Here is a 17,934-nt window from a genome sequence, read left to right on the forward strand (position 1 = left end):
CTTCTGCTACAGACTACTTTGTCCCATCTGGGTCTAACATCACTTCCTCCCAAAGCTGTTCTTTACGGTTTACCATATCATACCATAATCACTGCTGGTGCTGGCAGCTCTGTTGGCACTAGCAGAAATCTAATGCAAAATCTGGTGTACTGGGGAGAAGCAAACAGCAAAATAAGCCCCATCTGCAAGTTCTTAATTAGCCATTGGTCCACCTTGGACCCCTGATTTCCCATGCCAGCCTGTTTGGGTCTTCAGCCTGTGTGCCATGTATAGCATGTGGGTCATAGGTCGCCGACAGCCTGACCTATAGTGTGCTTAATAGGTAAGTGGATATCTAATGTGCAAAATATGTAATGGAATATCTACAAAATATCATTTTGAGGTCAAGTTCACATTAAATTGTGACTTACTGACCCACAAAACATATTGATACTTCTTGTCAAAAACATATACTACCCACAGCAAGCATGCTTTGTGGCCAAAAACATTACAGGGATTTCTAATGGTTTTTTTACCACTTTGCTTTATTCGATTTTTCTTGAAATTATTATTTGTGTGTAATTTCTTGCACAAAATTATATAGTCCTTTGTGCACAATTCTGCTTCATTTGTCCAGTTTGATGTATGCTACAAACATAGTTTGAATGTTTTTAGCCCTATACAAATGATTCATAGAAATTGTATTGTCCAAGTGACACCAAGCCATAGTCTTCCTCTGTTACGACTATAATTTCTTTATTCTCTCTCTTTCAACTCCCGGTACATCTGGCAGAGAGTGCACTGAGCACAGAATGTGAGTTTCACACAGTCATCGCAAATACTGCCCTGTAAAACAGAAAAACACTATTTTCATAAAGTGAAGTCCATACCAAAGCTAGCTTTCACATTATTGTTCTTATTGAAAAAAATAAATAAATACAATAGTCTTCTTGATTCAAAGATGACTATGACAATAAAGATATGATGGCATTGTTTAATAATGGGGGGCAGGGATAATTCTGTAAATACGATAATAGATATTAAATATGAAATAAATATGTATCCCTTGGTGTGTCTAGCGTGAAGGCAATAGTTTTTACTGTTCACATAATTAGCACCTGAAGGACTGATGCTAAAAAGAATAATTAAGAATTAAAACATTTTGGAAAACCATCTCCACCACTTCAAAAACAAAGTTAGAGATGGTTGCTTTAAATGGAGATAGGCATGTTCAGCCCTTGATAACCAACACAACACAAATATTACAAATAAAGGGAAGGAGTGGAGGCAAGTTGTTCCCTAACTATCTTGTTTTATATAGATATACACACTGGGTGGAAGAAAATGACAACCTCCATGTAGCCCCATGCCAAAGATGTATGCACATCAGTGGCCCAGAACACTTTAAACAAGGATTCAGATTGTGTGCATATCACTATTCAGCTTTCCATTTCTCAAATGCCACATTGGCTCAAAGAACCAATCTTTATCTGATATATTCTACAACATGTGAAACAAAGTTTATGCAAAACACTGTCATTGTACTATTCCTACTGTGGAGAAGCCACCATGGACATCAACACCGCTAGGACAAACCACTTATGAGGACAGTTGCTGATTACTGATGAATAGGAAAAGGAACTGTTATCATTCAAGTTTAACACAACTTAATAGCTAGCCAAAATTAAGCTATAGGCCAGAGCTTATAATTTAGCCAACACTAGCCACTGGCGAGTGTAAATTTAGCCCTGGTGAGTCAAAATTCACCCCTGGTGGGTGTGCCACATACCCTCCAGATTTACAGTGGCAAGTAACTTTTATGACATGGCTAGTTGTTTCAGACTTGCATTTCTAAACCCTAATATAAACTGTGCAACAATTATCTTAAAACTCTTTATAGTGTATTTTATTTTCACTGACATGATATGCCAGACACAGCCCATCACACCATTTAAATGAGTTAAAGCTTACAGTGCAGTAGACACAGTGCATGGCACTACTGGGAAAATATATATATTGCTCATGCACACGTAAGCTATCTCTCCATTATAAGCCAGAGCAAATGTGGCAGCTAAGTTGCCACAAAGCAGAAGTGCATCAGAGGTAAGTATGTTTTTACATCCCTCTGTTTCATTATTTATCTGGCATATCATCTCAGTAAAAACTGAAACAATGCTAACTTGCGTGAAGGAACAGGGAATGGCCACTTCTCTGTGACAGTTCCTCTTCAAGGTAACAGTTAAATAGTGTAGTTTGTGCTTCACATTGTTTTCTCTAGCTAGGCTTAAAAGCCATAGACATATTAAAGAAATATTACAACATGAGTGCACAATATGGAGAAGAGTGTGTGAGGAGCTCTATACACCTACAAGTGGTACCCCCTGCACCACTTCAAAATAAACAATATACATACATATACAAGATGGAGCTCCTAAATGGCAGATCAATGACTCTGTAAAACAGAAATATAAAACAATAGTGCAATACAGTAATATAATGTAAACTATGTAATAGTAGACAAGAGTGGTGTCACTCACAAGCCTGGAGTCATAACCTCATATGACTCGGATGGTATACACCTCTGGACCATTTAAGGATGTCCAAATCCTTCTTCTGCTGTAAATTCAGTATTAGTCACCCTTTGCCGGCTCAGGAATACATATACGCCAGGTCAGAAGAGTATCTTCCAAGAAGGTGCTTTATTAAATCCAAATAAAATACTCAAAAATAAAAAATCAATAAAAGTATCTCAAATACAATACTGGATTGGCTTTATAGTCCAAACAAGTGCAAGTGTCCAAAACGCATCTCGCCTGATAAAACAGAGCCAACTGAGGAAGCCTGTTTCATCAGGTGAAATGCGTTTTGGACACTTGTACTTCTATGGACTATAAAGCCCATCCAATATTTTATTTAAGATACTTTTATTTATTTTTAATTTTTGAGTATTTTATTTGGATTTAATAAAGCACCTTCTTGGAAGATACTCTTCTGACCTGGCGTATATGTATTCCTGAGCCGGCAAAGGGTGACCAATACTGAATTTACAGCAGAAGAAGGATTTGGACATCCTTAAATGGTCCAGAGGCGTATACCATCCGAGTCATATGAGGTTATGACTCCAGGCTTGTGAGTGACACCACTCTTGTCTACTATTACATAGTTTACATTATATTACTGTATTGCACTATTGTTTTATATTTCTCTTTTACAGAATCATTGAACTGTCATTTAGGAGCTCCATCTTGTATATGTATGTATATTAAAGAAATATATTATGTGTTGAAACTTGAAGATTGCATTTTTCTCTATACTGTCAGTAGTAGAGAATTGACAAGGACCTTTTAGACAAATAGACAAGCTATTAAAATACTGTCGGTAGTGGAGAATGGACAATTACATTTTAGACCAAAATAGACAATCTATTAAAATGAGCAGCTAATAAAATGACCTAAATATATTATTTTTTAAATTATTCAGTTATTTTATGCTAAAAGTTCTGATTACTTTGTCCGCAATTCCTAACGAATACCTGTGCAAGCCTCCTCTGTGTACTGAAAAACTCCCCAAGAGATAGTCAGTACTGTTTTTTCTTTAAAAGTTAGGGGGTGTTTAGGGTAAGGTATTTACAGTTTCTGTTTGAGTACAACAAGAGGTTAGAGCTGGAGTGTTTAGGGGATGAAAACTTCGTAGATAAGTTTAGAGTCAAGAAGGTTGGGGTTAGTTGATGCTTGGGGCTAGTCTATTTAGATAAAATTAACATCTTGTGGATGAAGTGGTACCTTTACACACTACACCAAGTCCTTCTGGTTAGGCACACAGAGTTATCTCATACAGTGTGAATTGCTTGAAATTCAAAGTAAATATAGAAAGTTAGGTCAAATGATGCAAAATGGGAAAATTATCCAAGTCAGTTATGTTTCCAGTTTGGGTATATTACCAGACAATTAAAGGGACACTCCAGGCACCCAGACCACTTCGGCTCATTGGAGTGGTCTGGGTGCCAACTCCCACTACCCTTAACCCTGCAAGTGTAATTATTGCAGTTTTTTTAAAACTGCAATAATTACCTTGCAGGGTTAAGTCCTCCCCTAGTGGCTGTCTATTAGACAGCCACTAGAGGACACTTCCTGCTTCATAGCACAGGTTTTCTGTGCTAGAGCGTCGCTGGACGTCCTCACGCTGTGTGAGGACCTCCAGCGTCGCTCTATTCCCCATAGGGAAGCATTGAAATTCATTTTCAATGCTTTCCTATGGGGTGCGCTAATGCGCATGCGCGGCATTGCCGCGCATGCGCATTAGTTCTCCTCGGCCGGCGGGCGAGATCAGTCTCGCCCACCGGCCAACGTAAGCAGAAGGAGGAGCGGCGGGGGAGGAGGAAGCAGCGACGTGGGACCTGTCGCTGCCCCTGGTAAGTCACTGAAGTGGTTTTCACCCCTTCAGCAACTGGGGATTGGGGGGTGGGAGGGAGAGGGACCCTCCAGTGCCAGGAAAACGGATCGTTTTCCTGGCACTGGAGTTTCCCTTTAACAGTTTATTGGATGACACTGAGAGCCTTGCTCTGCACCAAGAATATTAAGGAAAAAGTCTACATTTTCTGGTACCCTAGGAAGAAAACAATATATTTTATACAATTGTGTTTGTTTGCTATGTGAGAGATTTACTTAAGTACATTCCGAGGCATGTTACCTTGATGTGGTATCTCTCCCGGATTCCTGTGCGCAATGCAATGGTTGTTCCACATAATACTGGTAGACAGCAGCACTCGTCAAATGCTGAGGCCACTTTACAAGCCAAGATACAGGGAACAAATGTTCCACAAAGACCTGAGAGAGAGTAGAGTTGACTTAGCAAACAGTATTTTACATTATTATCAACATTGAGAACATATAGGAAGAGATTAGGGATATTGTAGATATATATAATTAATATACACAGGGAATTAAAGAAAAAAAAAATAATAAAAATATATATGGAAGGTGTGGCCTGAAGTTGTGGGAGGGGCTTGGTTCCCCTTCTTAAAGGGCGCCAGCCCTTCCCTCATTACCTGTTAGGTCTGGCGAGTTGTTGGAGAGAGTTCGTCACTTCCGGTAGTTCCTGATGCCAGTCTGCTTACCTGTGTCTTGTGGTCGGCTTCCAGGGTCCTGTCCCCTCCAGGTTCTGCTGGATGGGTTTCACCGGTAGGCCAGGCGGTCACGGGGTTGGGTCGTGCGGAAAATCGTAAGTTACACGGCCGTCGCAATTTTCGGCGCGGCCGGTTTTTCGTCATTCACTATGCGACGATTACACGTACTGTAGTAGTTCGGTACTTAAGCATACGAATATACGGCGTTCGGTTACGGCTGTTATACGGTACTTGTCCATGTTCATAATTTTAATTCGTACGTTAAATTCGTTACATTCTGGTCATATTTATGACCGTTCGTTTGCCGAAATGCTTTTATTATAGGTTAAAAACTTGTTACAGGCGCTAGGGCGACCTCTGGTGGCTGGTTATTATTACTGTTTGCTCTTAAATTGTGGTCCCACGACCCCTAGTTGTTGTATAAATTATGACATATGGTATTAATATTTTTTTTGACTTAGGTATATGTTATATGTTATAGGTATATGTTATACACAGCTGGTATAATTACATGTAGCAGGAATCATGACACATATGGGTCTTGGTAGGATTTATGTCTGGATATTCTGCCTTAAGGAGCATTGTTTTATAGTAATGCGGTATACCTTTGGTTATAATCAACACATACACCATTTTAGTATCATTTAAATACATACAGGACTTATGTTCACATAATGCTTAGCATTCTTATGATTATAGACCTTTTATGTTTTCAGTATTCAACAGCAATTCCACGGTGGGCTGCTAATCTACCAACGTTTTACGTGACATAGGTCAGTAATCACGATCAATTTATCCCTTATTGGTCACGCAAGACTTGGGTCCTTATGTTTAGGCATCCTTGCTCTTTGAGTATTTGGTTCCAGTTCCCTACTGCAACGTATTTACTGGTAGGTATCAGAATAGCTGGGGAGTAAGGGGTACATAATTATTACCCTTACAAACACAAATTACTCTTGTACGTTACTACAGATCGCCTGTATCACCTTATGATACTATCGTGCAACTTGCTCATCAGGTACGTCATGTTTCGCAAATTATTTCTCCCTCCCTACCTACCCTTTTGGGTACAGATATATTGGCACACTCATAGGAGCCTCTAGGTATGTTTTTCCGGCCTTCTACGCTTTAAGTAGTGGTCCCGCGAGGCCAACATCCATCCTTATTTCGGAGGTACGGCATTCCCTCGGGCCAATTCATAGCTAGCCACCTCGCTTGGTTGCATAGAGAGGGCCTCACTTGTCACGTCCATTCTGTCTTATGCTATTACTAGTCACTAAGGGGCCATCACCCCGCCATAATGCCAATGGCCACGTACCCCACACGAGCCAAATCATAGATAGAGCCTCTCAAAGCCGCTTGGCAACTAGTAGGGCCTCACCTGTCCCCTCTCACCTAAGTAATTTTTTGCCGCTTGGCATTTAGTTACACCAGGTAACTCATTATTTTATGTTGTAGCATGTCACAAGTACCTGAAGGCGGTGAAGAGTTGTCCGTCCTAAGTACAACGGCTAGATCGGTCACTCCATCCCGGGGTGACAACAACGCAAGCCCTGCATCACTCAGGGCATGGACTATTCCCAGGATCACTGCCGAATTAAGAAAAAGGAATATTCCTTTCCCTGCTAAGGCTAGGAAACCAGAATTATACAGGCTAATGAACACACAGACTGATAACTCAGGGGCGGGGGAAGGGTCCAGTGGTAGCCCGTCTTCCGATCTGCATACGGTTTTGTCCTCAGTCCTGACCTCTTTGGGTCGTATTACGGACAGGCTCGACAAGATGGATGCAGATAGCCATCAACGGTCATCTGCTGCTGTAGGCAATCCGGTTGCTACGGTGCATCTGGACCCCCTACCGGGTAATATACCAACCGGTCTGAAAGACCCACACATCATTAATCCAGCACACATGGTGCCTGCAAACACTAAAAAGGACATCTTGGAGGGGAAGGTTATCAATTTGGTATCACTTCTTATAGCCTCGCAGGATGTCCTTGAAAACAGGACCTATGCGTATGGGGATGTGTCAGTTGTATTGAAGTCCAGAGATCCCAGGTTGAATAGGAAGCTATCTATTCCCGAATTTGTATTGGCTTTCGGGATATACAGAGATGTGATATACTCTGTATATCCGGATAGGAGGGAGGAATTGGACCTTTATCTTCACAAGCTGGTGGATTTGGGGCACAAGTACGGCGGTACCTCTTTTTACGACTACCACCGTGCTTTTTCCGCAAAGGCGTCAGCCGCCCTATCTCAGTTCAATTATCAAGCTGATTGGGGAGTGCTTGATACGGAACTGTTTTGCCGACACTTTGCGGGCCTAAAAGCCCCAGCTTGTGCCATCTGCTCGTCCAACTCCCACACTGCTAATCTGTGCCCTAATTCTCCAGAGGTGAATTCTGCATTTTCTCCTACTAACGTGGTGCCGACAGGGAGAACAGGCAGGGTGCTTAAAGATAAGCTAGGCCGTGATATGGTGTTCTTGGGGAAATCACAAGTGTGTAACAATTTTAACACTGGCACTTGCAGTTACAGTGCCTGCAGACTTCTGCATGTCTGCTCCCAATGTTTCAGGGCTCACTCCAAAGTAATGTGCCCCAATAAACTATATCCTTAGCAGTACTTATCGTCTCTTAATGTCTCCCTGCTGAAAGAGCTTTTGTGTGGTCACCCATCACAACATCTAGTTGATTTTTTGGTAGCAGGGTTTACTTTGGGGTTTCACACGGGTATTATTCACATGCCTACGGGAATCCTGGAATGTAAAAATTTACAGACAGCCTTAGTAGCACCAGACACTATTGACCTACTCCTACAGAAGGAAATTGACCAAGGCTTCTTATTAGGTCCTTTTGACTTCCCGCCCTTCACGGTTTGGAGAACTAACCCAATAGGTCTGGTCACGAATAAATCTTCTAACAAACCAAGGTTAATTCTTGACCTGTCAGCCCCCCATGCATCACCTACCCCAAGTCTAAATTCGCTAATATTGTAAACGCGTTTAAATTATTTTCTATCCATCCATCTCTTTGGCATTTACATGGCGTTAAGTGGCATGAATCATATTATTTTTTCACAGGTCTCACATTTGGTTCTAAAAGCAGCCCTAGGATTTTCGATATATTTGCTGAGACGTTGTGCTGGATGCTGCTTAACATCTGTAAATGCCCGCCATCATACATTACCTGGACGATTTCCTGACTATAGAAAGTAACCGGGTACCTCCTAGTAGCCTCCTGTCAATCACGCGACTATTTACTCAATTAAGAGTTCCTATTTCACCGACAAAGATTGAAGGTCCAGATGCGATCATCAACTTCTTGGGGGTAGTGCTGGACTCTGTGCATATGCAGGCTAGCCTACCCGGGGAGAAGATCGAACGTATCCTGGCGGCCATCGACCTTTACCTAGTGGGGGGCTCATGTAATAGGAAAGAGTTACAATCCTTGTTGGGTTTACTTAATTTTGCCATGAAAATTATTCCACAAGGGAGAGCATTAATTTCCCGATTGCTTAGCCTTTTTCCACTGTTGCAAAGTGATACCTCCCGCATTATGTTAGATGTGCATGCCACAGCAGACTTACGTATGTGGAGGGAATTTTTGCTTAATTGGAATGGGAGAAGCCTTTTTATCCCGGTTCGGTCCGCGAATTCGGTGTCAGTCTGGACGGATGCCGCTGCCACTTCAGGTTTTGCTTCTATTTTGTGGCAATGACTGGATGTGGGGTAAATGGCCGAGGGAAATTATTGAGTTCCCCAAGTTCAAGGACACGTCAGCCTTGTTTGAGCTCTACCCAATTGTAGCAGCAGCAGTTAGGTGGGGAGCTTGCTGGTCTGTGAATACGGTGCGTTGTTTCTCGGACAACATGGCAACGTGCCATATTGTAAACAAAGGACGTTCCTCTTCCCATCATGCGGTTTATGAGGACTCTCACATGGTTAGCTGCAAAACACAGTTTTCTTTTGACTTGCATTCATGTGCCAGGGGTTCTCAATATCGCGGCTGACCACTTATCACGGTCTCGGTTTCAGGAGTTCCGGGCAGCGCTACTAACGGCTACCCTCATACCAACTCCGGTACTGCAGTGGCTGGAGATGGTTTGGGACTAAAGGAACTGCTCTATCATGGGAGACAACTCTCACAACTCGGTCTTTCTGATAACACCAGGAAGGCGTATGGCAGGGCTTTTCACGTGTTCAATAAATTCTTGCTGGACTTTAATATCATTGACCAGTTTGCCATGGAAACTATTGTTGCGTTCATTTCTTTTTGCCACCTTCACCCAACACTATTATTCAATACCATCAAGTTGTATGTCACAGGTATTCAACATCACATCCTCACCACTTGGCCTAACAGACAACGCTTTCTGTCATCCTACCAGGTCAAAGCCATACTCAAAGGTATTAAAGACTTCACTCCTATACCCTCACCATCCAGACTACCTATCCACGATCTATTGTTTCAGTCCTTGTCAAATCTACTAGACACCTCACCTTTCGAAGCACATACTAATCGAATAATTAAAACAGCCATCTATTTAGCCTTTTACGGTTTTCTTCGATCCAATGAATTCACCACCACTAACTGTAACTCACCCAACTTCATCGCTAGGTCAAATCTGGTGAAGGTACAAGATCACTATCTGCTAACCCTACACCACACCAAAACTAGCGCCAAAGGACAGACGGTCACTATCACCTATTACCCCACTAATAATAAATGGTGTCCGGTGGAAGTTTTCGACAATTTTCTTGCCTTCAGCACTACGGCTCCTACACAACCACTCCTATCCTTACACAATAATAAGCTAACTACGAGTAAGTTCATGGTGTATGTTAGGATGTTGTTGGTCCGGTTAGGTTTGAACCCGGCCAACTACTCTGGTCACTCATTTAGAATAGGAGCCGCCACTACCGCTTCTAAAAAGAATATTCCAGCTCACATTATTAAAATTTTGGGCCGATGGAAATCCACGGCATACACCAGATACATACCTCAGCCAATACAAGAAGTGCGCCTAGCATTCAAGACCATAAATATGTAATATGCTATGTTGGGTTTTCGTAGGATGAATAAACTGATTTATATCTTTTTGCCCTCTTTTATTTTAGGCCTACTTCCTCGTCAGTTCAGGCACACCACAACTGACTTTTCCATTCTATGTTGTCTTATGTTACTGATACTACGGCTTTATGCCATGCCCACAAATGGAAGGCGTGGCCTGAAGTTGTGGGAGGGGCTTGTTTCCCCTTCTTAAAGGGCGCCAGCCCTTCCCTCATTACCTGTTAGGTCTGGCGAGTTGTCCCACCTACCACACCTCATTTATAAGCAATTTATAAGGTAGGCCCTCTTTTATTTCAGGCCTTCTTCCTCATCAGTTCAGGCAGTTCTTATGTTACTGATACTATAGGGAACAAGAGGCAAGCACTCACAGTCTTTTGGTTTCTTTAAAACGATTTTCCTTTTATTTCATTGCTTAAAACTTGATCGACGTTTCAGCCACAGTGCATGGCTTTCATCAGGATCTTTTACAGCTCACATATATATATATATATGCATATATATAATATATATATTTAAATTCCACGTGTAGACCATGTCTTACAAACATTGTTCTATGTGGTTGGTGAAGTAATCCATGTATTATTCCAGAGATTACTGGGAGCTACCCTCTTAAGTGGCACCAGCTGCCAGTTTAATGAAAGCAGCGGAAACATTTGCCAGCCAGGACTGTAATTCCCACAAATATTGGGAAAGTGCTGGGACAGGTATTTCTCAGTTCCTCCTTTACAGTCCTTTAAAGTGATCCTTGGTCAGACAGATTAAATACATTTTAAAGAAGTATGGTGGTTTATTTAGGACAGGGATGGGCAACCTTCGGCCCTGCAGATGTTTTGGACTACACCTCCCATGATGCTTTACCAGGATTATGGCTGTAAGAGCATTGTGAGAAATGTAGTCCACAACATCTGGAGTGCCGAAGGTTTAGGACAGCACTGGGTACAAATATTGACTGCATAATGGGGTGGGGGAAGAATAATGGGGTGGGGGAAGAATAATGACAAATGACTATGGACCATATGAGACATTAAAGGGGGTGTCAGAAAAGTTGAAAAGAAGTACACTACTAGAACAACAGGTCAATGCCCTGCTAATAAAACACGGAAACAGGAAGAGTGTCATTAAATGTACACATGATCAACAATAGACACTGTATGTAGCGGATTGGTACTGGGCTGTCCTACGAAATTCATGGGAATAACTGTATTCATGTATATTGCCAGTTTTATGTGTGTAAAATAATGTATTCCTCTGGTTGTTCGGTAGAATCATTCGAATAAAGCAAGGGAATGAGACTACAGAAAAAACAGACCTCCTTGTGTGAAGGGTGCCTTCAATTACCGTTTGCAACAATGTTGCAAACGGGTAATTAGCCATCCGTGCAGTGTGGTCTTTGTTCTCTGGGTGGCCGCCATTCGGGATACGAACACGTGGCGGCGGCCATCTTAGAGTACCGAACAGCGGTGTTTTGCCGTCGAGTGTCTGGAACTGAAATCGGACACTTGACTAGGCAAACACCGCTGAGACCTCCAGACTTCCAGTACTTCGTGGGGAAACTACCGAACGGCCCGCTGTTCGGTAGAAAGAACCCCACGAACTGGGGGATCCATTCGAATCCTCCCCAGGCTACATAACACAAGTAATTCACCTATTTCTATTCCCTTGTTTGTGACTGACCGCAGGGCCAAAATGCATGGAACTGTTTTCGGATACTTTACCCATGCGGTCGGTCAAATCTGTGCCTGGTCATAACTCCCGAACCCCTGGTCCGATCTGGGTGATTTTTGAGTATGTTGCTCACCCAGATCAGGGCTATCAGGGGATACCATTCTTAAAGGGGTACCCCTACGTTTAGGGGTACATTCAGAAACTGGGGAAATTCGGGTACAGTATAAGGGGATTATGATGTGAGAGGAGGGGAGGAGATGTGTGGGAGGTTACTAATCACCGATTGGACACTGTACTGATTGTTAGAAACTCCTCCCTTGCATGGGAGCATGCTTTATAAGGCACTGTGGAATAAAGCTTGTCAATTCTGCTCCTGAAACTGTGTGTCGTCCAGTTATTGGGATTGCTGTGCGGATACTGCTGTATTACTTTACCTGCTGGAAACCTTGCCTGGGGATTTATCATCACCTTGTTCCTGAGCCTCACTGGGATCTCTAGTGGAGTATAGCTGTGAAATATCGGCTCTCCGCTACACTGTACAAGCCATCAAATAGTGAATTACCTATTGACCCCATAAGGAAATACATATAGTACAACCATAGTCTCTAGGATGGAGGCTGGCCTCTATCTGCTCCCCAAGATGTACAGGTGTACAGGAGTGCAATGTTGCACCCAACTGGATAACCTCATATCAGTTGAGTGTGGGGTATCTTTCCCTACTGTTGGGCAGACCACAGCATCATGAGTACTTGCATACCCCCTAATTGATGTGGTGTCACCAACCCAACTCCTTAATTCATACTATAATGCTTTGTAAAGCCCAACAGTAACATTAAAAAAAGAACCATGAATTACTCGCCAATCATGCTATTCTCTTTTGAATGCAGGACCAACCGGATCACATTTTAAACTTGACATAATATTAGAACAATACTCTTTATCCTATACTTACAGGTGCATGTGTCTGCACAGCAGTCACAGTAGCTAGAATTCCATTCGCTGCTGGTGGGCTGAGATGTTTGGAACATCTGGGGCTGAACAACAACTGGATAAGACATTTTGACTTTGACCTTCAAAAACAAGGCATGAAATACAGTGTTAACATTTTAAGATGACATCAAACAGTTAAGCAACTGAGATCCCTAACAAAATAAGAACTAGGAATATCTTTCAGTTAGTACGGAAAAAAATGAATTTTTATAAAGAATAAAATATAAAAGTGTCAGGCTTCCCCAAACTCCGGCCTTCCAGATGTTGCTGAACTACAACTCCCATGATTCTATGAATGAAATAGATAGGCTGAGAATCATGGGAGTTGTAGTTCAGCAGCATCTGGAGGGCCAGAGTTTGGGTAAGCCATAAACAATACACATATCAGCACCTTGAAGAGCAGCATTAAGAGATTCTAAGGTTACGGGAAGCTGGCAAAGACTTAATAACTGGAGAGTTAAAGGTTATCCATCACTAGTTCATATGAACTAGGAGTTTATTGCCCCACCTTCTCCTACCCTCAGTTTTGCTTACGACAAACAGGGGGGACAATGTGCTAATAAAGCACACAAAGGGGACGTGGCTTGGATGCCGGACGGAATGGCGGCGTAAACCAGAAGCTCCCTGCAGGCTCAGCTCCACTACTCGCCTCACCAGCCCCACAACGCACGATATGGGCAAATCCAACAAGCCGCAGCAAGCGGCACCAACCGCCAACACCCCGAGGGGGTCCCAGACGACGGGCATGAGGCAATTCCTCCTAACTCAGGCGGACCACGCTTCCCAGGCCTCCAGTGACTCGGAGGCTTCGGGCCTGGCCCGCCCGGCCTCACCACGCGGCAGACAACAAGAGCAGGTACCACCCACACCCGATCTGCCCCCACCCCAGCTGGACTGGGCATCCCTGCTAAGCAACCTACCCACGAAAGCTGACCTAAAGGAGGCAAATGCCGCCCTCCACAAATCCATAGCAGGGGAACTCCATGCATTAAGGGAGGACATACAGGGGATTCATGACAAGCTGGCACAATTAGAGGTGGACTGTGACCATGTGACATCGGCACAAAATGCCACTACAAGTGTAATACAGCGACAGGCTGCCCAACTGCGCCAAATGGCCCTCCATATGGAAGACCTAGACAATAGAGGGAGGCGACAGAATATCAGAATACAAGGTCTGCCAGAGGAGCTTGACCAGACCACCCCAATACGTGATTCACTCACCGAAATTTTCAATTCCCTCCTACAGCGGCCGAACACAACCCCTATTGAATTCGTAAGGGCGCACAGGGCCCTCAGACCCAAAGGCCCGCCGGAGTCCCCTCCACGAGACGTGGTGTGCTGCTTATTACACTTTCAAGTAAAGGAAGACATCCTGAAAAGCGCAAGAGATAGGAAACAGATCCTCCACCATGGCGCAGAAATACAACTATATCCGGACTTATCTCCGGCGACGCTGGCATATCGCCGAGCCATGCGCCCTCTCACGCGCATACTACAATCCAACAAGATCAGATATCGCTGGAGCTTCCCCACTGGAATACAAATTACCACGAGCTCTGGCTCCTTCATGATGAAGAACGACGGAGACCTGAGGGACATTATATGGGAACTACAACTACCGCACGTGCAGCTGACATGGCCGGACCCGATGATCTTCTACGAGTTTTCACCTGAAGCAAACCGCCAAACGCAACAGCCCACCAGACCGAGAAGAACGAGACAGCAGACCACGCGCCCTACGGGCGCCAACATGTAGGGGACAATGCATCGCCCACCTGCCGTCCCGGGACCCCACCTCACCCCACCCGTGGACTAACTGCACGTTACCCTCCCGAACTATCGAGACCAGAGACAGAGACCTCACCAAGCTGACCCCTACGAACCGCAAGTATACCTCCCACGGGAGACACATCCAGCCACACTAACAGAGAAGCACCGGCCACACTAACAGAGAGTCTTCACCTCGATTGAAAAGAGGGAGAGAGAAAAAAACAAGCAGAAGCAACACGGTCTCGTTGCCTACCTTAAAGGCACAGATACTCAAGTGTTTAGAGCCTATACCCACATAAAAGGCTCTAATAAATGTGAGTGTATCTGCATATATTTAAAGTCACTCCAATACAAGCTTTTACGTTATCACCCTATGTATGTTTTCTGTTTTTTCCTTTATATATCTACTTTTTTGGTACTACCCTGAGTGGTAAGTGTACATTTGCATTCCTAAGCACTGGAAATATACACCTATTTAGCGCTACACTCTTACCTACAGTGGGAAGGTGGTCACACTGACCCATTGCGGTGTATTGTTCGTTTTAAGTAAAACATAAGTACCTGGAATTAACCAAATTATCCTATGCTGTGTGGAACGTAGCAAAGACTCATATAGAAACATAGAAACATAGAAACATAGAATGTGACGGCAGATAAGAACCATGGGGCCCATCTAGTCTGCCCAATTTTCTAAATACTTTCATTAGTCTCTGGCCTTATCTTATAGTAAGGATAGCCTTATGCCTATCCCACGCATGCTTAAACTCCTTTACTGTGTTAACCTCTACCACTTCAGCTGGAAGGCTATTCCATGCATCCACTACCCTTTCAGTAAAGTAATACTTCCTGATATTATTTTTAAACCTTTGTCCCTCTAATTTAAGACTATGTCCTCTTGTTGTGGTAGTTTTTCTTCTTTTAAATATAGTTTCCTCCTTTACTGTGTTGATTCCCTTTATGTATTTAAATGTTTCTATCATATCCCCCCTGTCTCATCTTTCCTCCAAGCTATACATGTTAAGATCCTTTAACCTTTCCTGGTAAGTTTTATCCTGCAATCCATGAACCAGTTTAGTAGCCCTTCTCTGAACTCTCTCTAAGGTATCAATATCCTTCTGAAGATACGGTCTCCAGTACTGTGTACAATACTCCAAGTGCGGTCTCACCAGTGTTCTGTACAATGGCATGAGCACTTCCCTCTTTCTACTGCTTATACCTCTCCCTATACAACCAAGCATTCTGCTAGCATTTCCTGCTGCTCTATTACATTGTCTGCCTACCTTTAAGTCATCAGAAATGATCACCCCTAAATTCCTTTCCTCAGATGTTGAGGTTAGGACTCTATCAACTATTCTGTACTCTGCCCTTGGGTTTTTACATCCAAGATGCATTATCTTGCACTTATCCACATTAAATGTCAGTTGCCACAACTCTGACCATTTTTCTAGTTTACCTAAATCATTAGCCATTTGGCTTATCCCTCCTTGAACATCAACCCTGTTACATATCTTAGTATCATCCGCAAAAAGACACACCTTACCATCAAGACCTTCTGCAATATCACTAATAAAAATATTAAAGAGAATGGGTCCAAGTACAGATCCCTGAGGTACCCCACTGGTGACAAGCCCAAGCTTTGAATATACTCCATTGACTACAACCCTCTGTTGCCCATATAAATGGGATGGGAAAAAAATCTTCATTAGAATAAATCAAATTCCAAAATAATATTACTTAATGTGAGGCCAACCTTATAAGGCTACTCCTAAACCTATCCACCAATTCAACCATTAGGAAGCTCAATGCTTAAAATTGCAAAGAGGACTGTATTAACTAAGCCTTCAGAATGTTTCATACTTAGCACTTTGTCCTAGAATTGATCTTTCTAAACACAGCTTATCTGAGATGCTTATTATAACGAGGAGGTATGTGCTGTCAGTTAGTAATTTACAAGTGCAAGGAATGAGCATTGTACTGTAAGAGCAAACATATTTCTAAGCAGATTCTGTTAAAAACTACCTTAAAAAAAACACATCATGCTTTTTTCAAGCAGTTGCTCTGCTCTAGTTACAACTTGAACAATTTAAAATGATCTTTCTACATATTACCTTCTGTTGATGGGCGAGTTTATTTTAAGTAATTAATATGAAACAAGTCTAAAGCTCAGGTTGTTTTTCGTCCCATAACACAGTAAAAATCACCAGGGCCAGTTGACAATGATTCTACATCAACATAAGTCTTTATGATTCCATCCTTTGCAATTCCTCTCCTAACACAAGTATATGTTACCCACCATGGAATCACCCCAAAACATTTTTCTTTTTTTTTTTTTTTGCCATCAAGATATTTGAGAGGGCAACAAAAAGGTAAATGGATATGTTTTTCCTAAAGGGGTTTGCTCTGCTAGCGGTTAAAAAAATAAATAAAATGAGGATAAAGAGAACATGATTAGGATAGCGTGGAAGCCATGAAATCCTAGTAACCTTGGGTAATAAATTATTAACCCTTGTTTCCATTTTGTATTTAACAATATGCTTATTAATGTTTTATTGTAGTTTTATAAAATAGCTTCTGATTGTGAATCTAGTAGCACGCCTGTGCCTAAGTTTAATAGCAGTATGATTGATTTCAAATCACGTATTGATATATTTCCAAGAAAAATAAGCATTGTAGAAAAGAAAAGCAAACACAGGTAGTATGGTGCTGTAGAATATATTTGCACTTCATAAATAAACAAAAAAATTATAATAATATATTATCCGTAAATAAACAGCACGCAGGGTGCATCATTTAAAAAAATTGGACAATCATAGCAAACCCAGTTGCCAAAGTAATCCAGTTTTAGATGCTGAGAATCCAGAGAGAGTCCTGTTCACAAGATATAGAACATATATATTAGTTAACAGTGTAACTGATAGAGGAGATGAAGAATCAGAGCGGTAAAATAGTTAATCAGAAGAGCTGAGACTTACTTACTGCTGCAGTGTTGTCTTAATAAGAGAAATCTGTCTTTGTGTGAGGTCTGCTTGTCGTATGGACTTTTATAGGTAATCAATGAATTGAGTTCGGGTACAATAAATTCTTGTAGGTGGATAAACAGGAGGGAGATATCAGTGTCCTACTTACAACACTCCCTCTACATATTACAACCTTTCCTCTATTAGTAGTGTGTGTTTTACTGATGGCAATTAACAGACAACTATGCCCTTTATCTGATTAGGATACCCTTGCAATTTATCTAGAGGTTTTCTCGTCACTCACTCATTTATTTTTTTCCATATGCTAGTTGCATATGCCGCTCAAAGGTCAGTCAGTATTAATTATTTT

General features: G+C 42.3%; 1 protein-coding gene across 2 annotated transcripts; it reads right to left on the reverse strand.

Annotated features, from left to right (window-relative positions):
- Positions 1-503: 503 nt before the first annotated feature.
- LOC134577160 (cornifelin homolog B-like) lies at positions 504-17,639 on the reverse strand. Of its 2 annotated transcripts, none has more exons than XM_063435830.1 (4): positions 17,584-17,639; positions 12,797-12,914; positions 4,669-4,805; positions 504-825 (listed from the first exon to the last, which is right to left on the reverse strand). In XM_063435830.1, exons 2-4 carry the CDS (start codon positions 12,900-12,902, stop codon positions 736-738), a joined length of 333 nt encoding a protein of 110 aa, XP_063291900.1. In that variant the 5' UTR covers positions 12,903-12,914; positions 17,584-17,639; the 3' UTR covers positions 504-735. The 2 variants fall into 2 exon arrangements, with proteins under 2 accessions (XP_063291900.1, XP_063291899.1); XM_063435829.1 differs by having other exon boundaries at positions 17,580-17,634.
- Positions 17,640-17,934: the final 295 nt, after the last annotated feature.

This window comes from Pelobates fuscus, chromosome 11 (genome assembly GCF_036172605.1).
Source record: "Pelobates fuscus isolate aPelFus1 chromosome 11, aPelFus1.pri, whole genome shotgun sequence".
Taxonomy (NCBI): Eukaryota; Metazoa; Chordata; class Amphibia; order Anura; family Pelobatidae; genus Pelobates; species Pelobates fuscus.

Bases quoted from the DNA above. Each gene is read 5' to 3' on its own strand.
- LOC134577160 (XM_063435830.1), bottom strand. From the start codon at position 12,902: ATGTCTTATCCAGTTGTTGTTCAGCCCCAGATGTTCCAAACATCTCAG. The intron at 4,806-12,796 runs GTAAGTATAGGA...ACTCTCTCTCAG, and splicing joins CTGTGCAGACACATGCACCT to GTCTTTGTGGAACATTTGTT. The intron at 826-4,668 runs GTAACATGCCTC...TCTGTTTTACAG, and splicing joins GGGAGAGATACCACATCAAG to GGCAGTATTTGCGATGACTG.